This window comes from Nomascus leucogenys, chromosome 3, assembly GCF_006542625.1.
Source record: "Nomascus leucogenys isolate Asia chromosome 3, Asia_NLE_v1, whole genome shotgun sequence".
In the NCBI taxonomy this organism is placed as follows: Eukaryota; Metazoa; Chordata; class Mammalia; order Primates; family Hylobatidae; genus Nomascus; species Nomascus leucogenys.
In genome coordinates, this window is record NC_044383.1 from 41,038,261 (window position 1) to 41,062,927 (window position 24,667).

The 24,667-nt window shown below is 42.4% G+C and overlaps 1 protein-coding gene across 4 annotated transcripts in view; it reads left to right on the plus strand.

Moving 5' to 3' along the window:
- Window positions 1-24,667, plus strand: part of IDE (insulin degrading enzyme) — a 121,750-nt gene that overhangs the window by 11,088 nt on the left and 85,995 nt on the right. For all 4 annotated transcript variants that reach the window (XM_030809258.1, XM_030809255.1, XM_030809256.1 and 1 more), the window contains one exon: window positions 23,950-24,134. In XM_030809258.1, the coding sequence (XP_030665118.1) occupies window positions 23,950-24,134 (185 nt within the window). The remainder of the gene's footprint in view (window positions 1-23,949; window positions 24,135-24,667) is intronic.

The following is a 24,667-nucleotide window of genomic DNA, read 5'->3' on the forward strand; positions in this document are numbered from 1 at the left end:
CGGTTCATGCTATTCTCCTGCCTCAGCCTCCCGAGTAGCTGGGACTACAAGCGCCTGCCACCACGCCCAGCTAATTTTTGTATTTTTAGTGGAGACGGGGTTTCACCGTGTTAGCCAGGATGATCTCGATCTCCTGACCTCATGATCTGCCCTCCTCGGCCTCCCAAAGTGCTGGGATTACAGGTGTGAGCCACCGCGCCCAGCCAGCTTATTTCATTTAGTATGTCTTCTAGGTTCATATTGTAGCATGTGTCAGAATTTTCTTCCTTTTTAAGGCTGAATAAATTTTATTGTATAAACTACATTTTGTTTATTGATTCATCCATCAATGGACACTTGGGTGACTTCCACCTTTTGGCTATTGCCAGTACTGCTGCTCTGAACATAGCTGTACAAGTATCTGTTTGAGTCTTTGCTTTCATTTCTTTTGTATATGTATCCAGAAGTGGAATTGTTAGATCACATAGTAATTCTATTTCTAATTTTCTGAGGAACTGCCATACTGTTTTCCATACTGCTGTACCATTTTGTATTCCCACTAGCAGTGTGCACAGGTTCCAGTTTTTCCACATCCTCACCTGTATTTATTATTTATTTTATTTTTTAGTATTATTTTTTGAGACCAAGTCTCACTCTGTCGTCAGGTTGGAGTGCAGTGGCACAATCTCGGCTCACTGCAGACTCCGCCTCCCAAGTTCAAGGGATTCTTCTGCCTCAGCCTCCCGAGTAGCTGGGACTACAGGTGCATGCCACCACACCCGGCTAATTTTTGTATTTTTAGTAGAGATGGGGTTTCACCATGTTGGCCAGGATTTTTTTTTTTTTTTTTGAGACGGAATCTTGCTCTGTCACCCAGGCTGGAGTGCAGTGGCGCTATCTCTGCTCACTGCAAGGTCTGCCTCCCAGGTTCACACCATTCTCCTGTCTCAGCCTCAGGTTGGCTGGGACTGCAGGCGCCCGCCACCACACCTGGCTAATTTTTTGTATTCACAGTGTTTTTAAAATAATTATCCTAATTGGTATGAAGTGATATTTCATTTTAGTTTTGATTTGTACTTTTCTAATGATTAGTGATGTTGAGCATCTTTTTATATGCTTATTGGCCATTTGTATATCTTCTTTTTTTTTTTTGAGACGGAGTCTCGCTCTGTCGCCCAGGCTGGAGTGCAGTGGCGCAATCTCGGCTCACTGCAAGCTTCGCCTCCCGGGTTCACGCCATTCTCCTGCCTCAGCCTCCCGAGTAGCTGGGACTACAGGCGCCCACCACCACGCCCGGCTAATTTTTTGTATTTTTAGTAGAGACGGGGTTTCACTGTGTTAGCCAGGATGGTCTCGATCTCCTGACCTCGTGATCTGCCCGCCTCGGCCTCCCAAAGTGCTGGGATTACAGGCGTGAGCCACCGCGCCCGGCCTGTATATCTTCTTTGGAGAAGTGGCTTTTCTTTTTTTTTTTTTTTTTTTAAAGAAGGAGAAGTGGCTTTTCAAGACCTTTGTCCATTTATAAATATTGTGTTGTTTTGTTGGAGATTTTAATATATTCTGGGTATTAACCCCTTATCAGATATTTTTTCCCACTCCACAGGTTGCCTTTTCACTGTGTCCTTTGCACAGAAATTTTTTATTTTAATATAGGTCAGTTTATTTATTTATTTACTTATTTATTTAGTTTTTGAGATGGCCCAGGCTGGAGTGCAATGGCGTGATCTCGGCTCGCTGGAACCTCCACTTCCCGAGTTCAAGAGATTTTCCTGCCTCAGCCTCTCGAGTAGCTGGGATTGCAGGTATGCGCCACCATGCCCAGCTAATTTTGTATTTTTAGTGGAGACGGGGTTTCTCCCTGTTGGTCAGGCTGGTCTTGAACTCCTGACCTCAGGTGATCTGCCTGCCTTGGCCTCCCAAAGTGGTGGGATTACAGGCGTGAGCCACCATGCCTGACCAAGTCAGTTTATTTTTTTCTTTTATTGCCTGTGTTTTTGGTGTCATATCCAGGAAATCATTGCTTAATCCCATGTCATGAAGCCTTTGCCCTGTGTTTTCTTCTAAGAGTTTTATGATTTTAGCTCTTATATTTAGTTTTTTTATCCATGCCCCTGGAATTTTTTTCTACACCAAAGTTAAAAGAAGAATAAGAGGAATTCAACTATCTTTTATCCGGTACTTACTGTATTGGTCAGTTCTCGCATTGCTATAAAGAAATACCTGAGACTGGGTAATTTATAAAGAAAAGAGGTTTAATTGGCTCACAGTTCTGCAGGCTGTACAGGAAGCATCATGCTGGCATCTGCTTGGTTTCTGGGGAGGCCTCGGAAACTTTCAGTCATAGTGGACGGCAAAGGGGAAGAAAGCACCGCTTACATGGCAGGAGCAGGACCAAGGAGGAGGGAGGTGCTACACACTTTTAAACAACCAGGTCTCACTCACTCACTATCACAAGAACAGCACCAAGAGGATGCTGCTAACCCATTCATGAGAACTCTGCCCCCATGATCCAGTCACCTCCCACCAGGCCCCAGCTCCAACACTGGGGTTTACAGTTCAGCTTGAGATTTGGTGGGGACACGGATCCAAACTGTATCACTTACATAGTTTCATTTTTTAAATTTTGTTTTCTTATTTATTGGGAGTTTATTTTTGTGAATGATGTTAGATGTGGATCTGATTTTGTCTTTTTCCTGATGGCAACTCAATTGTCCAGACACTATTAAAAGTCCATCTTTTACACTGAATTGAAACGCCACTTTTCTTAAATGCTAAGTTTCCATATGTATTTCAGTCTAATTCTGTACTTTCTAGTCTTTTCTGTTGTTCTGTCTTTTTTGTTTGTTTTCCAAGCCGGAGTCTTGCTCTGTCACCCAGGCTGGAGTGCAGTGGCAACCTCTGCCTCCGGGGTTCAAGTGATTCTCCTGCCTCAGCCTCCCAGGTAGCTGGGACTACAGGTGCCCGCCACTGCACCTGGCTAATTTTTGTATTTTTAGTAGAGACAAGGTTTCACCATGTTAGCCAGGTTGGTCTCGAACTCCCGACCTCAGGTGATTCACCTGCCTTGGTCTCCCAAAGTGCTGGGATTTCAGGTGTGAGCCACCGTGCCCAGACTTTCCTTGCTATTTATTCTTGTGTGTTTGTTTTTCCGTATAAACTTTAACATCAATATATCTCCATAAAACAGCTTTTTGGTATTTTTTTGGGGGTTCTGCATTAATTTTTAAACTATACTTGTCAGAGCTTTGGGAATCCTTGTCAGTATCACCAACACTGATGGAGCCCAGAATTTTTGTTTTTTTGTTTTGTTTTGTTCATTTGGATAGGGAGAGGGTATCACTGATTTCCTCTTCCCTTCTTGGACCAGTCATTTCGTTTTATGAATTAGATTTCCATAAGATTTCAGTGGAAGAAAGCATATTTCTTTTTTAAAAAATAGTTTGGCCGGGCGCGGTGGCTCACGCTTGTAATCCCAGCACTTTGGGAGGCCGAGGCGGGCGGATCACGAGGTCAGGAGATCGAGACCATGGTGAAACCCCGTCTCTACTAAAAATACAAAAAAAATTAGCGGGGCGTGGTGGCGGGCGCCTGTAGTCCCAGCTACTCGGAGAGGCTGAGGCAGGAGAATGGCGTGAACCCGGGAGGCGGAGCTTGCAGTGAGCCGAGATCACGCCACTGCGCTCCAGCCTGGGTGACAGAGCGAGACTCCGTCTCAAAAAATAAATAAATAAATAAAAAATAAAAAATAGTTTGAAACCTGTATCATAAAGTAGTCTCTACTTGGTGGTGTGATGCTGCTGACACAGCCTAGTCCGTGAAGACTAGGTTAGATTGTCTACATAAGCATCAGTTGCTCTCCTTGTATCTACCAACATTGAGCCTAGTTTTGCCTACTGTGGCAATAAAAAGTGGGTTCTTTTTTTACCTAATAGTCTTGAATACTTGAGGATTGCCTTTATTGATTGGTCACAGTTTTATGGATGAGTCCATTTTAATGGGGTTGAAGGGAATATAGGTAATCATTCTTTAGCTTGCATTGCTGCTGGGATTCTGGAGCAACAATGCTTGTACTTGAATCTTGTACATCATTTGCCTATGTGTGGCCTGGGTTTCCCAGTTGCCTTTCTCAAGCCCGTTTCCTCATCAGCAAAATGGGGACCATAACAGTATCTGCCTCATAGGTGTGTGGTGAGAATTCAGTGAGAAAATGCATGTAATGTATATGTCCCTAGCATATAGTAAATGTTTAGTAAATGTGGACTAATAATGTGACATTACTAGGGAGAGGAGAAGTAATTATTTCTAGATGGATGACAACAGGGTATAATTTCAAAGTTGTAGACAGCTAGCTAGTTGCTAGATGGGGGTTGGAGGGGGTGAATTTTTTTTTTTTTTTTTTTTTTTTTTTTTTTTTTTGAGATGGAGTTCACTCTTGTTGCCCAGGCTGGAGTGTAATGGCACGATCTTGGCTCACCGCAACCTCCACCTCCCGGGTTCAAATGCTTCTCCTGCCTCAGCCTCCCGAGTAGCTGGGATTACAGGCATGCACCACCATGCCCAGCTAATTTTGTATTTTTAGTAGAGACAGGGTTTCTCCATATTGGTCAGGCTGGTCTCAAACTCCCGACCTCAGGTGATCCGCCCACCTCGGCCTCCCAAAGTGCTGGGATTACAGGCGTGAGCCACTGCACCCGGCCTTTTTTTTTTTTTTTTTTTTTTTTTTTTTTTTTTTTTTTTTTGAGACAGAGTCTCGCTTTGTTGCCCACGCTGGAGTGCAATGGTGCGATCTTGGCTCACTGCCACCTCCACTTCCCGGGTTCAAGTGATTCTCCTACCTCAGGCTCCTGAGTAGCTGGGATTACAGGTGCACACCATTACACCCGACTGATTTTTATATTTTTAGTAGAGACGGGGTTTCACCATGTTGATCAGGCTGGTCTCGAACTCCTGACCTCATGATCCACCCGCCTCGGCCTCCCAAAGTGCTAGGATTACAGGCATGAGCCACTGTGCCCGGCTGGGTGTGACTTTTCTTAAAGTCTGTATCTATGTACCTACTATGTACCCACAAAAAGAAAAAATAAAATACAAAGCTTACATCTAAAGAAATAGAATAGCATCAGTGGTAAGAAAGAGTCAGAATCTAGGCTGCTAACTTTCTAAACTTCCAGCAGTTATTATCCTGTGTGTACAGAGAAACACAGTGGAACCTAAAATTGACAGCAACATTGGGCCAAACCATATTAGATTAGCAGTTGAGTGAGGAAAGTAGGTGCTAGAATTAGGCTGTGGGTTCTGTTCCATTGTCTGCTTGAATCTTTCACCTGACAAACCATTTAAAAAATCATTTTGGAAATTGCCCCACTTGTGAGCCAACAAACTAGTTCCTTTTTTTTAATGTTTTTTCTTTTGAGACGGAGCTTTGCTCTTGTTGCCCAGGCTGGAGTGCAGTGCCTCAATCTCGGCTTACCACAACCTCCGCCTCCCAGGTTCAAGCCATTCTCCTGCCTCAGCCTCCCGAGTAGCTGGGATTATAGGCATGCGCCACCACGCCTGGCTAATTTTGTATTTTTAGTAGAGATGGGGTTTCTACACGTTGGTCAGACTGGTCTTGAACTCCTGACCTCAGGTGATCTGCCTGCCTCGGCCTCCCAAAGTGTTGAGATGAACTTTTAACTTGGTGAAGTGTTTAACAGCATGGTCGTTTTGTGTCTAAAGACTTGGGTTTGAATCCTAGCTGTTCTATTTTATACCTATGTGGTTCCAACCAAATAACTTTTCTGAGCTTTAATTTCCCCATCCAGTAAAGAATGGGACTAGTAGGATCTATATAAGGGGTTTATTGAATATCTTATATATGTATAATATATAATAGATTTATTCCCTAAACAAGTGTATGTGCTGCAAGATACTGACTGAGTATTCAGTAAGCATCTGTTCTGACATACTGGCTTTGCTTCTAAGCTTAACCCCTTCACTCGTGTACTAGATTCCTTACTCTAGGACAAGATTCCTGTAAAGTTTCCTTCTCTCTTTCTCTTTCATTATCAGTTTTTCCCCATGTTCATTTAAATCTTTTGTGGCTTAGATTTTGATTGATTGATTGAGAGATATATAGATACCTAGATGGGAGTTTAATTATAGAAGCTTTTTGTACTTTAATGAGGCTGTCTCTTGGATTTAAGTGGATAGAATTGGTTGCAGTGATTTTCATCCATTATTTTGGGGGTAATAAAATCAGAACTATAAACTAAGGTCTTTCATCCTTAGCACTATTGATATTTTGTGCCAAAATCTTTTTTTTTTTTTTTTTTAAAGACACAGTCTCTCTCTGTTGCCCAGGCTGGAGTGCAGTGGGCCAATCTTGGCTCACACAACATCCGCCTCCCGAATTCAAGTGACTCTTGTGCCTCAGCCTCCCGAGTAGCTGGGATTACAGGTTTGTGCCACCATGCCCAGCTAATTTTTGTATTTTTAGTAGAGACAGTGTTTCAACATGTTGGCCAGGCTGATTTCGAACTCCTGGCCTCATGTGATCTGCCTGCCTCAGCCTCCCAAAGTGCTGGGATTACAGGTGTGGGCCAAATAATTCTTTTTTGTGGGAGATATCCTGTGCAGTGTAGGTTGCTTAGTGGCATCCCTAGCCTCTACTCACTATATGCCATTAGCACCTTCAGTTGTGACAATAAAAATTGCCTCTAGTCATTTCCAGATGTCCTCAGCGGGGGTTGGTGAGTGGGAATAGTCACCCATTGAGAACTACTTACTATAAACACTGGCTCATCTATAGCAATTATAAAGGGATAATTATTTACCTGGTTTCCTAATAGTCTTATAAAGTATAATCCTATTATCAGCCTACCTAATGAATGTTTTTGACCTCCAGAGATGACAAATAACATCTGGAATTCACATAAGTATGTGTTAAGAATGCTGGTAATAACATGGTGGTTATGGAGGTGGTCCATTTGCACCTTAGCCACTACGACCATAATAATGATGATGATTTTATAGTAATCAAGTTACCATTCATGGATGACTACTGTATACCAGGAACTATGCCTTCTTGGTGAAGTTTATATAAACATATTTTACAGGAGAAACTCTGTGGAGATTGCCTGAGTGTGATGCAACTATAGGTGCCCCTGTCAATTTAATGGGCCATGTATATATTTCATCTGACTTTTTTTTTTTTTTTTTTGAGATGGAGTTTTGCTCTTGTTGCCCAGGTTGGAGTGCAGTGGCACGATCTTGGTTCACTGCAACCTCCACTTCCCGGATTCAAGCGATTCTCCTGCCTCAGCCTCCCGAGTAGCTGGGATTATAGGAGTCCGCCACCACGCCTGGCTAATTTTGGTATTTTTAGTAGAGACGGGGTTTCTCCATGTTGGTCAGGCTGGTCTTGAGCTCCCGACCTCGGGTGATCCACCTGCCTCGGCCTCCCAAAGTGCTGGGATTACAGGCGTGAGCCATCGCTCCTGGCCTCATCTGACTCTTGATTGTCAAAACTAGATGAGGCCAAAATGGGCACCATGGCACACCATCCTACTTGGGAGGCTGAGATGGGAGGATCACTTGGGCCTGGGTGTTCAAGTTCAGCCTGCGCAACATAGGGAGAACTGTTTTTTTAAAAAAAAACAAACTAGATGAGGCCAGAAAGTCTGGTTTGACCAGAATAGTCCAGTAGTATCCAGTACCTCAGGAGCAGAGAGGTCATCTGGTAAAGGTGAGGGTATGTAATTACCGAACACAGGCTGGAAGTGGTCAGTAGATCAGTGCAGACAGTGAAGAATCATACTAAGGCAAAGTACAGGTCAAGTTTCCTGAGGCAGCATTCTCTGAGTTGGGCAGATTATCTTCTGTACATATGGGTGGAACTGAACTGTCTGTACAGAATACAGGTTGAGCATTCCGAATCTGAAAAATTCAAAATTCAGAATCAGAAATGCTCCAAAATTCTAAATTTTTTGAGCATCAACATGATGCTCAAAGTGGATGCTCCATTGGTAAATGTAATGCAAATATTTAAAAATCCAGGAAAATCTGAAACACATCTGATCCCAACCATTTTTGATAAGAGAGATTTATGGTTTGCTTTTTTTAGAGGGCTGTCTAGAGAGAATTAGTTACAGGTCGATAACTCTTCCCAGCCTGTGATCTGAATGAATCTTTAGAAACCAGGCCAGGTGCAGTGGCTTATGCCTGTAATCCCAGCACTTTGGGAGGCCGAAGTGGGCAGATTGCTTGAGCCCAGGGGTTCGAGTCATCCTGGGAAACATGGCAAAACCCTGCCTCTACTAAAAAAAAAAAAAAATACAAAAAATTAGTCAGGCATGGTGGCGTATGCCTGTAGTCCCAGCTGTGCAGGAGGCTGAGGTGGGAGGATCACATGAGCCTAGGAAGTCATGAGCCGTGATAGTGCCACTTCACTCCAGCCTGGGCGATGGGAGTGAGACTCTATCTTAAAAAAAAAGAAGAAAACCATGACAGGTGTCTTTAAGCTGCCCTTGCTGTTCTGGGTTCATGAAGCGTCTATGCGAGGTTGCCCATATGTAAAATTAGTTGAGTCTGAAGAAATGTTAATGTTATATGGTATTCTTTTTTGTTTTAAAAATAATTTTTCTCATTCAAATCCTGAATTAGAAGTTGTTTGGTATAAATATTGAAAATTGTTGAGCGGAGAATTTATTCAAAGTTTAATCATTTTGCTTTTATCTATGTTATACTTAGTTCTTTATTAGTTACTGGAAGTGTTAAGTTTTATTTTTAGATCTTAACTAGAGTCTAAAGTAATTACTAAAAGCTAGTTTTCAAATAATATGTAATGAGTAAAGACCTGAGTTAAAAGATTTAGCATACTGAATTAACTTAGTTAACTGATGCTGTACTTACATGGGCCGCCTGTTTCTTGTGGCCAAGGTAGCATCAACAGATGCTAGAAATAATTGAAAAAATTGTCTCGAGACACACCTGAGAAGGTTTAATTATGTTAATTGTACTACTGTTCCTTAGTGAGCCTTCTTAGTTTAGCACCTCTTTGGTATGGGTAACTACTTTGCAGTATTCAAGTGGTACTATTTCCAGGATGATTTTTGGTGGTTGATATTTGTAATATCAGTAATTCATGTATCTCCTCCTTCCTTTTATTTTACTGTGTTTTATGATATTTTGAAAAGCTCTATTTTTAAGAACTGTTTATTGAAAGATGTCAGTGTTCAACTTAATGCATTTTTACAAACAGAACATACCTGTATAACCAGCACATGACTTGGAACCCCAAAGCCCCCTTCATTCTCCTTTCCAAATCCAGTCACTACTCCCACTCCCAAGGGTAATGACTATCCTGGAATGAAGGCATAGCTTGATTTTCCTTGCTCTTCTGCTTTATATAAATGGAAGGTTACAGTATTTACTCTTTTGTGTCTAGCCTCTTTCAGTCACCCTTATTAGTGAGATTCATGTTTATTGTGCTTTGTTCTGTATTATTCCTTTTCATTGCTGTATACTTTCCATTGTGTGAATGTACAATTTATCATTTCACTGTTGATTATCACTTGATCATTTGTAGTTTGGGCTAGTTTGTATAGTGTTGCTATGAACATATAAATGCATTTATTTGAGTTATTTATCTGTTACTAGCATTGTTAGGTCATAGTGTGAGCTTTAGTATATAGTGCCAGTTTTTGAAAATGGTTGTACCCATACCAAATTGCATGTCTATAGCAGTGTGTGAGAGTTTGTTAACTTCTCTAACACTTGGTATTTGCCCTCTTTTTCTTTTTAGCCATTCTGGTAAATATGTAGTAGTAGCTCAGAAAATCTTCTGTTGGGAAAGTTAGTTGCAAATTTGGGACCTCCTGGGACTTTAATCTGTCACACCAACTTCATGCCACCACTGAAGCCTCAATGATATCTCTTCATCCAGTAGAGTCCCTTTGCTTAGGGCAAGCATGATCTTCAATCTGCGCTCAGAATTAGCAAATATTCCCAGAGAAGAAAATGAATGATGATTATCAGCTCACCTCAGAGGTTGCTCGCCTTTCTGGAACTAGTTTATCCCATCCTTGTTACTTGCACAACTTTCCAACATCTTTGCAAACGTGATTTTTGTGATTTATCATGGCCTTTTCTAGTTGTTGAAGCTGAATTAGTTTGCCATGAGCTGCTATATCCTACCCAGAAGTGGAAGTTGTCAGTAGATTCTTGGGATTTTCTATATACATAATGATTGCTTGAGAATCATGTTAATTTTTTTCCTCTTTCCTTTCCCATCTCTATGTGTTTTGTTTCTTTTTCTTGGTTTATTTGGACTGGTTAGAACTACCAATACAATGTTGAAATAGAAGAAGTGTTAGTGGCATCGTGTTGGTGGGGGAGGGCGGGAGATTGTTTACATTAATTGTAATGTAAACTATTGAGTATACCATTGAGTATGAGAATTACCATAGTTTCTGTGATATTCTTTTTAAAATGGAGAAATTTAATTCCAGTTTGCTGACTTTAAAAAAATATGTGAATGGTTGTTGAATTTAAGTACTTTTCTGCACCTACCAAGATGATTATGATTTTCTTCCCTTTTTTCTGATCATATGGTTTAATGTATACTTTTAAAAAATAGTATACTTAAACCCATTCATGTCTACTGTAGTACTTATTTTTATGTTTCCTTTCATGCATAAGTCAGTTCTGTACATATACTCTCTCGCTTTAAACCTGTTATACATTTAATCCTGCCATGTATTATGGTTCTTAGCTAAGGGACTCCTTTGGTAGATTAGAAGCATTCCAGACTCCCCCTACTACCTCTGTTTTATATGCAGAAGAAGGAGTAAAAAACTGAAAACTTTCCTTGGAGCATTTATTTTGACCTACTTTAATTTTTGTTTCCTAGCTTTTGTTATTTGGGATTGTAAGGGAAGAAGAATGGGGTCAGGGAAGGACTGTGTGAGGGTGATAAACAGGAGGTGGAGAATAAACCAGTGTATGATTTCCTTCAGCACCACCTTCTGTTCCTCCCCTTCCCACGCTTCCTCTTTCTCTGTAGTTCCAGCTTTACCACAATCAGCTTGCCCTTGGGCAAGTCACTTAACCACTTATCTTTTTTTTTTTTTCTTTTTGGTTATACTTTAGTATGCAAGCACTGACTGAGCTTTTGTTTCTCATTTGGAGTTGAAGAGGATGACTGTGAGCAGCTGTTACGACCCACCACTTAGGGAGAATGGAAAGATTAAATGAACAGTTTCTAAAGCCTTTGACACTTTAAAAAAATGAGAGTGATTGTTAGGATTAGATTTGTACAATGATATTCTTTTTTTTTTTTTTTTGAGATGGAGTCTCGCTCTGTCACCCAGGCTGGAGTGCAGTGGCGCGATCTCGGCTCACTGCAACCTCCGCCTCCTGGGTTCAAGCGATTCTCCTGCCTCAGCCTCCCAAGTAGCTGGGATTACAGGCATGCACCCTCATGCTTGGCTAATTTTTGTATTTTCAGAGACAGGGTTTCACCATGTTGGCCAGGCTGGTCTCGAACTCCTGACCTCAGGTGATCCACCCATCTCGGCCTCCCAAAGTGTTGAGATTACAGGCGTGAGTCACCACACCCGGCCTACATCTTACATTTCCTAATAGCTCTGAAAACTCCATGTGGAAGAAGGATATTTGTGAAACACCCTTGGTACCCAAACTACAACTGTAAGAAACTTTCTATAGTTACTTTCATGCTCGTCCGTGTGAAGAGACCACCAAACAGGCTTTGTGTGAGCAACATGGCTGTTTATTTCACCTGGGTGCAGGCGGGCTGAGTCCGAAAAGAGAGTCAGCAAAGGGTGGTGGATTATCATTAGTTCTTATAGGTTTTGGGATAGGCGGTGGAGTTAGGAGCAATGTTTTGGGGGCAGGGGTGGATCTCTCAAAGTACATTCTCAAGGATAGGGAGAATTACAAAGAACCTTCTTAAGGGTGGGGGAGATTACAAAGTACATTGATCAGTTAGGGTGGGGCAGGAACAAATCACAGTGGTGGAATGTCATCAGTTAAGGCTATTTTTACTTCTTTTGTGGATCTTCAGTTACTTCAGGCCATCTGGATGTATACGTGCAAGTCACAGGGGATGCGATGGCTTGGCCTGGGCTCAGAGGCCTGACATTCCTGCCTTCTTATATTAATAAGAAAAAACAAAATAGTGTTGAAGTCCTGGGGCGGAGAAAATTTTGGGGGGTGGTATGGGGAGAGAATGGGCGATGTTTCTCAGGGCTGCTTCAAGCGGGGTTAGGGGCGGCGTGGGAACCTAGAGTGGGAGAGATTAAGCTGAAGGGAGGTCTTGTGGTAAGGGGTGATATTGTGGAGATGTAAGAAGAAACATTTGTCATATAGAATGATTGGTGATGGCCTGGATACGGTTTTGGATGAATTGAGAAACTAAATGGAATAAGAGAAGGAGAAAAACAGGTATAAAAAGTCTAAGGATTGGGAGGACCTAGGACATCTGATTAGAGAGTGCTGAAGGAGATTCAGCATAGTCCTGCCAGTAAAGATTATTTATTTACTTCAAGAGTTTAGAGTGGCAGTTTGGGGATAGCACGAAGAGATATCAGCTGTGATGGCTTGGAGAAACAGTGTAAACAGGCAGTGTAAACAAGAGCAGGGCATGTATGAGTAGTTGAGAACGGAGAATAGGAGTATGACTAGACAGAAAATAGTAGGGATGACAAGTTTTTTTCGGGCACAGTCTAAGTTGGTCCGGTGTCTGGAATGAGACTGGGGCCTAATAAAAAGGAGCTCAAATGGGCTGTACCTTGTAGCATTCCGAGGACAGGCCTGAATTCTGAGAAGCGAAAGTGGTAAAAGTGTTGTCCAGTCCTTTTTAAGTTGGTGGCTGAGCTTGGTGAGGTGTGTTTTAAAAAGACCTTTAGTCCGTTCTACTTTTCCTGAAGACGGAGGACCATAAGGGATATAAAGGTTTCACTGAATACTAAGAGCCTGAAAAACTGCTTGGCTGATTTTACTAATAAAGGCTGGTCTGTTATTAGACTGTATAGAGGTGGGAAGGCTAAACTGAGGAATTATGTCCGACAGAAGGGAAGCAACAACGGCGATGGCCTTCTCAGACCCTATAGGAAAGGCCTGTACCTATTTAGTGAAAGTGTCGACTTAGACTAAGAGGTATTTTAGTTATCTGACTCGGGGCATGTTGAGTAAAGCTAATTTGCCAGTCCTGGTTGGTGGCAAATCTTCAAGCTCAATGTGTAGGGAAGGGAGGGGGCCTGAATAATCCCTGAGGAGTAGTAGAATAGCAGATGAAACACTGAGAAGTTATTTCCTTGAGGATAGATTTCCACGATGGAAAGGAAATGAGAGGTTCTAAGAGGCGGGCTAGTGGCTTGTACTATAGCATAGCCTGCCTTTGCTGGTGTGTGGCGATTAGGCCTGGTGGAACTGCCATCAATAAATTAAGTGTGATCAGGGTGAGGAACAGGAAAGAAGGAAATGTGGGGAAATGGGGTGAATGTCAGGTGGATCAGAGAGATACAGTCGTGAGGGTCAGGTGTGGTATCAGGAATAATGTGGGAGGCCAGATTGAAGTCCGGGCCAGGAACAATGGTAATTGTGGGACTTAACAAAGAGTGAGTACAGCTGAAGGAGCCAGGGAGCAGAAAGTATATGCGTCAGGTATGATGAAAAAAATAGATTTTGGAAGTTATGAGAAATGTAGAGAGTGAATTGAGCATAGTTTGTGATTTTTAGGGCCTCTAAAAGTATTAAAGCAGCGGCAGCCACTGCACGCAGACATGAGGGCTAGGCTAAAACAGTAAGGTCAAGTTGTTTGGACAGAAAGGCTACAGGGTGCAGTCCTGGCTCTTGTGTAAGAATTCTGACTGCACTAACCATGCCTAGGAAGGAAAGGAGTTGTTGTTTTGTAAGGCATTGAGGTTTGGGAGATTAATTGGATACGATCAGCAGGGAGAGCACCTGTGTTTTTATGAGAATTATGCCGAGATAGGTAACAGATGAGGATGAAATTTGGGCTTGACTGAAGTAATGGGGGCTGTCTGTGAAGCCTTGCAGCAGTACAGCCCAGGTAATTTGCTGAGCCTAATGGGTGTCAGGGTCAGTCTAAGTGAAAGCAAAGAGAGGCTGGGATGAAGGGTGCAAAGGAATAGTAAAGAAAGCATGTTTGAGATCCAGAACAGAATAATGGGTAGTAGAGGGAGGTATTGAGGATAGGAGAGTATATGGGTTTGGCACCATGGAGTGGATAGGCAAAACAATTTGGTTGATAAGGTGCAGATTCTGAACTAACTTGTGAGCCTTGTCTGGTTTTAGGACAGGTAAAATGGGGGAATTGTAAGGAGAGTTTATAGGTTTTAGAAGCCCATGCTGTAGCAGGCAAGTGATAACAGGCTTTAATCCTTTCAAAGCACGCTGTGGGATGGGATATTGGCATTGAGCGGGGTAAGGGTGATTAGGTTTTAATGAGATGGTAAGGGGTGTATGATCGGTCACCAAAGAGGGAGTAGAGGTATCTTATACTTGTGGGTTAAGGTAGGGGGATACAAGAGGAGGACACAAAGAAGGCTTTGGGTTGGGGAGAAGGGCGGCAATGAGACGCGGCTGTAGTCCAGGAATAGTCAGGGAAGCAGATAATTTAAAGTGTCTCGGCCTAATAAGGGAACCGGGTAGGTGGGGATAACTAAAAAGGAGTGCTTAAAAGAGTATTGTCTAAGTTGGCACCAGAGTTGGGGAGTTAAGACATTTAGAAGCCTCGCCATCAATACCCACAACAGTTACGGAGGCAAGGGAAACAGGCCCTTGAAAAGAAGGTAATGTGGAGTGGATAGCCTCCATATTGATTAAGAAGGGGACGGGCTTACCTTCCACTGTGAGAGTTACCTGAAGCTCGGCGTCCATGATGGTTTAGGGGGCTTCCGAGGCGATCGGGCAGTGTCAGTCTTCAGCCACTAAGCCGAGAAGAACTGGGAAGGAGTCAGTCAGAGAGCCTTGGGCCAGAGTTCCAGGGGCTCTGGGAGTGGCTGCCAGGTGAGTTGAACAGTCCGATTTCCAGTGGGGTCCCGCACAGATGGGACATGGCTTAGGAGGAATTCCGGGCTGCAGGCATTCCTTGGCCCAGTGGCCAGATTTCTGGCACTTGAAGCAAGATCCTGATGGAGGAAGTCTTGTAGGAATGCTTGACTGCCGCGGCTTAGGCATTTTGAAGTTCTCGTATGCTGGAGGTGTGGCTGGGTTTTGTTTCACAGCAGAGGCAAGTAATTGTAACACAGAAATGCATTGCCGTCTGGCTGCTTCCTCTCTATTATTGTACACCTTGAAGGCGAGGTTGATTAATTCCTGTTGTGGGGTTTGAGGGCCAGATTCTAATTTTTGAAGTTTTTTCCTAATGTCAGGAGTGGATTGGGTGATAAAATGCATGTTAAGAATAAGGCGGCCTTCTGGCCCTTCTGGGTCTAGGGCGGTATAGCGTCTAAGGGTAGCTGCTAAGCAGGCCATGAACTGGGCTGGGTTTTCATCTTTACCTTGAGTAGTTTAAGTTTGTCATAATTAACAGCTTTGTAAACTGCCTTTTTAAGCCCTTCAACTAGGCAGGAAAATCATGTAATCTCACCTAGCTATACCTGGGGAATTTGCCTGGTAGTTCCATTGGGGATCCTCTCGGGGAACTGCTCTAATGCCTTCCTGGAGGTCTGGCTCGTGAAGCCAGCAGTTATCAGCGTGAGATTGGGCTAGAGAAAAAACTCTTTCCCGTTCATCCGGGGAAAGGGTAGAAGTCAGGATGACATTTAAGTCACTCCAGGTTAAATTGTAAGACAGAGTTAGATATTGGAATTCCTGTATATATTTAGTGGGATCTGATGAGAAAGAGCCTAAATGTTGACTGATCTGAGAGAGGTCTGATAGAGAAAAAGGCACATGTACCCTGACTATGCCTTCAGCTCCAGCCACCTCTCTAAGAGGAAATTGTTGGGCAGGTGGGGAAGAGCTAGTTGTGGAACTAAACTGTAAACCGGACCGGGTGTGAGGAGGGGAGGTGATAGAAGGATTATAGGGTGGAGGAGTGGAGGCTGAGGAAGAATTGGGACTTAGCTCGGCCTGGCAACGAGCAGCCTGGGGAGGAGGGGAAAGGTCAGATGGATCTGTAGAAAAGGAAGACTGGAAAGAGTCAGCAACACTTGGGGTTGGGACTGAGGGGACAGGCAGGAGGGAAAGAAGGAGGATCTGGGAGGAATCGCATTGGGAACAGAGACTAGGGAGGGAACAAAGTGTGAAAAATGCCTGGATGTAAGGCACCTCAGACCATTTGCCCATTTTTCGACAAAAATTATTTAGGTCTCGTAGGATGGAGAAATCGAAAGTGCTGTTTTCTGGCCATTTAGAGCCATTGTCAAGTTTGTATTGGGGCCAAGCGGTGTTGCAGAAGAAAATAAGGTGTTTAGGTTTTAGGTCAGGTGTGAGTTGAAGAGGTTTTAAGTTCTTGAGAACACAGGCTAAGAGAGAAGAAGAAGGAATGGAGGGTGGAACTTTGCCCATAGTGAAAGAGGCAAACCCAGAGAGAAGAGAGCGCAGAGATATGAGGTTGGAGTACTTGCCCCTTCCCCAGAGAAGGGGTAGAGACACGGAGAGAAGGGGTTGAGGGGTACTTGCCCCTCCCCTAGAAAAGCAGGACTGGCTGCTAAGGGTGAAGGAGAAGGGGTTGAGGGGTACTTGCCCCTCGGAAAAGCAGGACTTGCTGCTAAGGGTGAAGGAGAAGGGGTTGAGGGGTACTTACCCCTCCCCCAGAAAAGCAGGACTTGCCACTAAGGGTGAAGGACCAAAGCAGGCATCCCTGCATGGTCTGACACCTCTGAAACCTGGGTGAATAATCAGGGAGGCGTCCCTGCAATGATTAAACACAAAGGGAAGGCTGCCTTCCCTAGTCCGTGACCGGTGCCGGAGTTTTGGGTCCACGGATAAAACATGTCTCCTTTGTCTCTACCAGAAAATGAAAGGAATTGAAATTAAGAGAAGGGAGAGATTGAAGAGTGGAAAGGAGAAAGTGGTTGAGGGATAGTGAGAGAGGTTGGAGAAGAGAGTAAGAAGAGGCGCTTACCGGATTTAAAATTGGTGAGATGTTCCTTGGGCTGGTCGGTCTGAGGACCTGAGGTTGTAGGTGGATCTTTCTCACAGAGCAAAGAACAGGAGGACAGGGGATTGATCTCCCAAGGGAGGTCCCCTGATCCGAGTCATGGCACCAAATTTCATGCTCGTCCGTGTGAAGAGACCACCAAGTAGGCTTTGTGTGAGCAACATGGCTGTTTATTTCACCTGGGTGCAGGCGGGCTGAGTCCGAAAAGAGAGTCAGCAAAGGGTGGTAGATTATCATTAGTTCTTATAGGTTTTGGGATAGGCGGTGGAGTTAGGAGCAATGTTTTGGGGGCAGGGGTGGATCTCTCAAAGTACATTCTCAAGGATAGGGAGAATTACAAAGAACCTTCTTAAGGGTGGGGGAGATTACAAAGTACATTGATTAGTTAGGGTGGGGCAGGAACAAATCACAGTGGTGGAATGTCATCAGTTAAGGCTATTTTTACTTCTTTTGTGGATCTTCAGTTACTTCAGGCCATCTGGATGTATACATGCAAGTCACGGGATGCAATGGCGTGGCTTGGGCTCAGAGGCCTGACAGTTACCTCTGTGGCACAAGGTCTAAAACAGAGGTTTTGTTCATTTGCTTAAACTTTATAACGTTTCTATAAAGTGTTCTGTGTTAGGCTTGTCACTTTTGGAATGAACAACCATTGATAGGCATGCATCAGACTAAAACAACATTTGCAAAAGCACTTCTCTCTAGAATGATACTGCTTTAGAATTTCTTTAAATTGCAACCACCCTACTTCATTTAAGGGTTTATTTGTTGATCATAAACTCCTTTCCAGAGGGCCAGGACAGAAGAGTTAACGATAGCTGATATTCTGCCTGGCACAAAGGCAAAACATCAAGGGTGAATAAGATTTAACTGACAGGATTTTATTTTGTACCCAACTTTATGATCTAGCTGGTGTATGAAGTTAGGTTTACCTGTTCCTATAACTGAAGAGCTTTGGGTAGGTGGTTCCCTAAGACATGTTGTTATTTTTTAGTTCATGTAGTATTAATAGTACTTGGGGTATATGGTCTTAAGCATTAATATGTTGAGGCATCCTAGGGCTCATACCACCCCTATCTTGTCATCCTCTGCTTATTTACCTGTACCTTCTGCAAGGAAGTGGGAATGTTATGTGGTGTGGTTTTGATTCCATGCCTTTTCTCTCTGGGCTCCTCTTCCACATGCATGAGTGCTATAGGCCTTGACTTCCACCTATGGTTTTGGGAGTGGGTGGATGGATTCCACAGAAGGGAGGTTTTGGTTTGTAATTCACTATTAATGTGATCACTCACCTGTTCAGGTTTATAGATCATTATTTCTAAATCAGGTCTGACTTTAACTTTGTGAGAGACCAATGGAGATGAGTAGGAAGCAAAAAACAAAGTAAAATTTCCCAATCTGCTACTATACTGATTGTGAAACACTTTAAAGAGAGATGAGAAAGACTGAAAGGTCACCTGAATAAAAGATTCTTTGCAGAGTAAAATTTACTCTTGGTGTGGAATTTGGAAATGACCTTATATTTGGGGATTTGTTTTTGCAAACCTGAAATTTAGGCCTTTACATGTCTTAGTCCATGATCTTGACTTGGAGTTCCTGTTGTAGTTCATTAGCAGACCACGCTCCTTGTTTTTCCACTATACTCCTCGTGCTTTTTCCTCATTGTCAGGCTTCACTCACGAATTCCCTTCTACTTTGATTGATTGTCCCCTTGCCTTTTATTTGATGTGCTTCTACTCTCCTCTCCTAAACAGGGTTACTCCCATAGTGCCCTGGGGACAATTTTGTCACCACGCTTAAAAGATAATGACCTGGGCTGGGTGTAGTGTCTCATGCCTGTAATCCCAGCACTTTAGGAGGCCAAGGCAGCAGTCTCTTGAGCCCAGGAGTTTGAAAGACCAGCCCGGACAACATGGCAAAACCCCATCTCTACAAAAAAATTACCTAGATACCAGGCATGGTGGCTCATGCCTGTAGTCCCAGAAATTTGGGAGGCCAAGGCAGGTGGATTGCTTGAAGCCAGGAGTTCGGGACTGGTCTGGCCAGCATGGTGAAACCCTGTCTATAAAACAAAACAAAAAATTAGCTGGGTACAGTGGTGAGTGCCTATAGTCCCAGCTACTGGGGAGGCTGAGGTGGGAGGATCACATGAGCCGGGGATGTTGAGGCTATAGTGAACCAAGATTGTGCCTGGGTGACAGAGTGAAGCCCTGTCTTAAAAAATAGAAAAAAAAGATAATGACCTGTTTTTATATCTGACTTTGTCACTAGTCTAGGTTCCTTCAAAACAAGGGCTCTGGTGTACTCATCTTTGTAACCATTTTTATAGTGTGATGCCTGGACCTTAATAGACTTCCTTAAGTGTTCGTTTGGATATGAAGGGGAGGCTGGACACAGGACTGGGAGTTAAGACTGAGTTTGATTATAACTTCTTGTTGTATGACCTTGGACAACTGATTTATTAAACTCCTTGAGGTTCAGTTTCCTTGTACGTAAGATGAGGGGATCTAGCCCATCTGGGGATCTTGTTAAAATACAGATTAAGGCTCAGCCGGTCTCTGGTGGGTTCTGATATTGTGCATTTTTAACAAGCTCCCAGGAGAGGTCAGTGTAACCAGTCCATGAACTACAAAGGACTAGATAACATCTAGTGGCTCTTCCAGCTTTTATCTTCTGTGATTATAGTCATTGTTTTAAATTCTGAACAAAATGACAAAATATGTGTTGTAATTACTAAATATCTCTCCAGTTTATCAGAGTGCTGAAAAGACAATTCTGTGTGCCTTATGAAGTTTCCAGTGTATGACAATGTCCCTAGAATTGAAAGTAATTTTATTGCTCCTAAAATTTTAACTTTAACAAGTTAAAAATATAAATGTCTGGGAAAGCATTTAACACTAGCTTGTCATCTAAATTGTTAGTATGCTTGCTTATTGGAGAACATTTGCCGTAAATAAAATTACTCTTGAAGGCTTTATGCTAATGAGCTGAAGTAGATAGACAGGTGATCTTATGAGTATAAATACAGAGACAGGCAAGCTGTTGATGAATTCATCATCAGAGGAGGAAGAGTTCCCAGTCATTGTCTTCACTTCTCCAGAAGGTGAGAATCAAATCGTTGTAGGAAGTGTTTATAGATATGCTATAGGTAAACCCAGACTTTGTATTGAATAGGATTGCCGGGAATAGGTTTTGTTTGAAAATATTGCCATTTCTTTTGGGTTTTACTTCCTCAAGAAGTCATGATATTTGATTAGGGAATTGCCACCTTGGAAATTTTTAGCTTTTCTTGATCCTTTGTACAAAAATAGTTGGACTAATTTTTATGTGTGACTTGTAGAATAAATCCATCTCTTCTCAACCATATCAGGAATATTAATCCAGCACAACTTCAGCATCCAAATAAGTTATATCCATGGCTGTGATGGATTCTGATCATTTGTAAATAGTTCTTACTGGGCTGGAACTGTTCTGTCTACCTACATCCTACTCTGTGTTTTACAATTTAAATTTTTTTTATCTAAAAAAATTAAAATCCAGCTAAGGGAAGTTGAAACCCTGAAAAAAAGTAGAGTGTAGCTTATAGTTGAGGTGGTTATCTTTATGTAGAGTTTTTAACCTCCCACATAGAAAGATAATTTATACTTCCAAAGTAAGCTATATTTCATCTCCCCTCTACACAGTTGTGGTTTGGACAGAAGTTTTAGACCATCATCATCATCATCATTATTACATTTTAATCATTTGTAATTCTTGGTTACCTAAGTCAAACTCACTAGGTCAAGCACCACAGAGGAAACTGAATCTATCACTAGAAGACCAACCCCTTTTCTCCCTGGAGTAGATTCTTGCCTGGGGTAAGTTCAGGCATTCTCTTTGGTACACATGGAGATTCTTATTAACACTGCCGTTTTAACACTGCCCTTCTTGCTGGGAGTCTTAATGGAGGCTGCCTTGTGGCTTATTTAGTGTTAGGTTGCTGCTAAGTTGGACTCATTTTTAAAATTAGTTTAATTTATATTGAACTCAAATTAATGTTTTTGAAACAAACTATGTACACACTGAAGGCATTTGCTGCAGTCTAAACAGATTGTCCTTTGCCAAATGTCTTAACCAGAACTGTTTTGTTTTGTTTTTTCTTTTGAGACGGAGTCTCGCTCTGTTGCGCCCAGGCTGGAGTACAGTGGCATGATCTTGGCTCACTGCAGCCTCTGCCTCCCGGGTTCAAGCGATTCTCCTGCCTCAGTCTCCCAAGTAGCTGGGATTACAGGCATCTGCCACCATGTCCAGCTAATTTCTTGTATTTTTAGTAATGATGAGGTTTCACCATATTGACCAGGCTAGTCTCGAACTCCTGACCTCCGGTGATCTGCCCGCCTCGGTCTCCCAAAGTGCTAGGATTACAGGCGTGAGTCACTGTGCCTGGCCTAGGACTGTTATCTGAGGTTCCTTGTGCCCCTCTTTGGAGTCTGAAATAGACCATTTCCTGTCACCCAGAGAATTATTACTATTTTACTGCAAACACCATTTTTTAGACTTTGCACTCAGATATTTTCATCGTTCTTTGACATTGAATTTTAGTGGCTTATGGCTAATGAGAAAGAAAATAATCTTTTTTTTTTCTTTGAGATGGGGTCTCACTCTTTCGCCAGGCTGGAGTGCAGTGGCTTGACCTCAGCTCACTGCAACCTCTGCCTCCTGGGTTGAAGCGATTCTCTTGCCTCAGCCTCCCAAGTAGCTGGGACTACAGGTGCACGCCACCACGCCCATCTAATTTTTGTATTTTTAGTAGAGACAGGGTTTTATCATGTTGGCCAGGATGATCTTGATCTCCTGACCTTGTGATCCGCCCATCTCAGCCTCCCAAAGTGCTGGGATTACAGGCACGAGCCACCGTGCCTGGCCGAAAATAATTGTTAATAATGGCTTTTTAGTTTCAAGTTGCTTTTGAATTTTCCAACAGTGACCTACTAACATAGCCCCAATATGTTAGTATTATATTTTATGCTTTGTTTTTCAAGAAATGATTTTTACTATAAATAGGAGAAGATAATTAGCAGTATCTGTTGTAAAGTACTATGTGGTTTTTAAAACCAGTATTATACATTTAGTATGATATGTTGATCTTTAAAATTCCGTATCTTCTCCCCTCTAAAGAAGATCTATCAGCACTGTAAGAGAGGGCGAGAGAAAAAAAAAAGATCTAGGGGATCTAGGGGACAGTCTTAGTAGCAACAAACCCCTTTGGTTTATCAATTGTTATGCAGAGTAGAAGAATAGTTATAGGTGATTTCAGAGAGGAAAATATGATGGTGAAAGCAAACTAGATTTTTTTTCCTCTCTCAATCTCTAGAGATTTTAACACAGAAAAAATTTATCTAAAATAATTGTATGCCTATTTCTTCCCCCTCTTACTTACCTTTAAATCTAGCTGTCAGTCTTTAAGGAACAGTCAGATCTGTTTAGTTTGTCTTGTAGGTAAGAAGCAAATGTGCTCATAGAGGGTTATTTTTCCTCTGTAGTTTCAGATATGTTTTTGGCTTTACTTAATTATATACTGGCAGTATATTAACCTGCCAGTAGTAGCAGGTTCAATTTTTTTTTTTTTTTTTGGTCTATTAAGCAATCTCCAGTATAGACAAAAGTTACATCTACCCTACTCTCAAAAAACATGCGTACCCCAGACTCTGGAAAGTCCCTTCACTGCACTAATTCCAACCAACATCCCTGCAGGATTCTGTGTACTGATAGTCCTTTCCCATCACTGTAATCTAGCCTTTCTAGAGAAGAAAGAAGACTGTCAGAGGAAGCCCTTTGTAAGAGAATTTTTCTGACATCTCTCTTAAGATTGCCAGACTTTTCCTGCTCTGGCATTCAGCTCTTCAGCAGATTACAAAAATTACTTGGGGTCCTCCCAACAAACTTTTTGTTTGTTTTATGTCCTTGTTATTGCTACCGTCAGGACAGCACAGGTCTCTTATTTTATATTAGAACTTTACAGGATTGTTCCTCATTGGGGGTTGTTCCCTATGGGGGTTGTTCCCTATGTTCTGAGCATGTGTATATCAGACCTGCGAGTTTCAGATCTACCCTGTCTTTCAATATCATCAGTTTGAGCAGTGTTTGGGCTAACCCAGTAATAATTCTTACACAACATCTCACCTCACTTATTCTAGCAGATACCTCTGAAATAGTGTGAAATAAAACTCTATTCTAGGCCGGGTGTAGTGGCTCACACTTGTAATCCTAGCACATTGGGAGGCTGAGGTGGACAGATGGCTTGAGCTCAGGAGTTCAAGACCAGCATGGGTAACAAATTGAAACCCCATCTCTACAAAAAAATACGAAAACTTAACTGGGTGTGGTGGTGAGTGCCTGTGGTCCCAGCTGCTTGGGGAGACTGAGGCAGGAGGATGAGGTCCACTTGAGCCCAGGAGGTTGAGGCCTGCAGTGAGCCAAAATCATGCTCCTGCATACAAGCCTGGGTGATAAACTGAGACCCTGTCTCAAAAAAAAAAAAAAAAACCAGCAAAAAAACTGTTCTAGTTCTGCATACAGACCAACCCATGGTCTAACCCACCCTGTCTCAAATCCCTATCCACGTGCTCTTTCAGATACAAATATGGCTCCATGAAAACAATTTTGTTAGCATTTCTCAGAAAGAATGAGGGGTAAGAGGGAGGAAAGGAATGACTGCACCCTGTAGAGTGGCTATAAAAGGTTTCCTCCAGCATTTAAAAAAATCTGATGATGTATTCTATGGGTTTACTTGATGTTATTGTTTGTCCTTAAAGATAAAGTCACAAATCAACAATTAAAAATCTCTTTCTTTTCAGTTTCCAAAAAAAGACTTACAGCAAAATGAATAATCCAGCCATCAAGAGAATAGGAAATCACATTACCAAGTCTCCTGAAGACAAGCGAGAATATCGAGGGCTGGAGCTGGCCAATGGTATCAAAGTACTTCTTATCAGTGATTCCACCACGGATAAGTCATCAGCAGCACTTGATGTTCACATAGGTACAATTGAAAATTGTGAATTAAGCTTTGTTTTGTTTCATTGACCTAATGTTGACATTTATTAGAACTTTCCATACGTGTTTAAATACTCACTAGTTACCGGTTCCATGTACCTTATTTTATACCAGAACCGTCATAAAGCTATTGGTAAACTGCATTGTCTCAGTCAAATAATCTTACATTTTCTAAGGACATCTTGTTAGGTTCCCACCTAAGGTGACCTAGCAGCAAAAATTCATTGCCATTCTTTACAGTAACAGTTAGGATTTTTTTTTTTTACCTTGGTACATCATTCAATATAATATTCCTTTTTCTTTTTCTTTTTCTTTTTTTTTTGAGACAGAGTTTACTCTATCGCCAAGCTGGAGTGTGGTGGCGCAATCTCGGCTCACTGCAACCTCTGCCTCCTGGGTTCAAGCAATTCACCTGCCTCAGCCTCCTGAGTAGCTGGGACCACAGGCGTGTGCCACCCCGCCCAGCTAATTTTTGTATTTTTATTAGAGATGGGGTTTCACCATATTGGCCAGGATGGT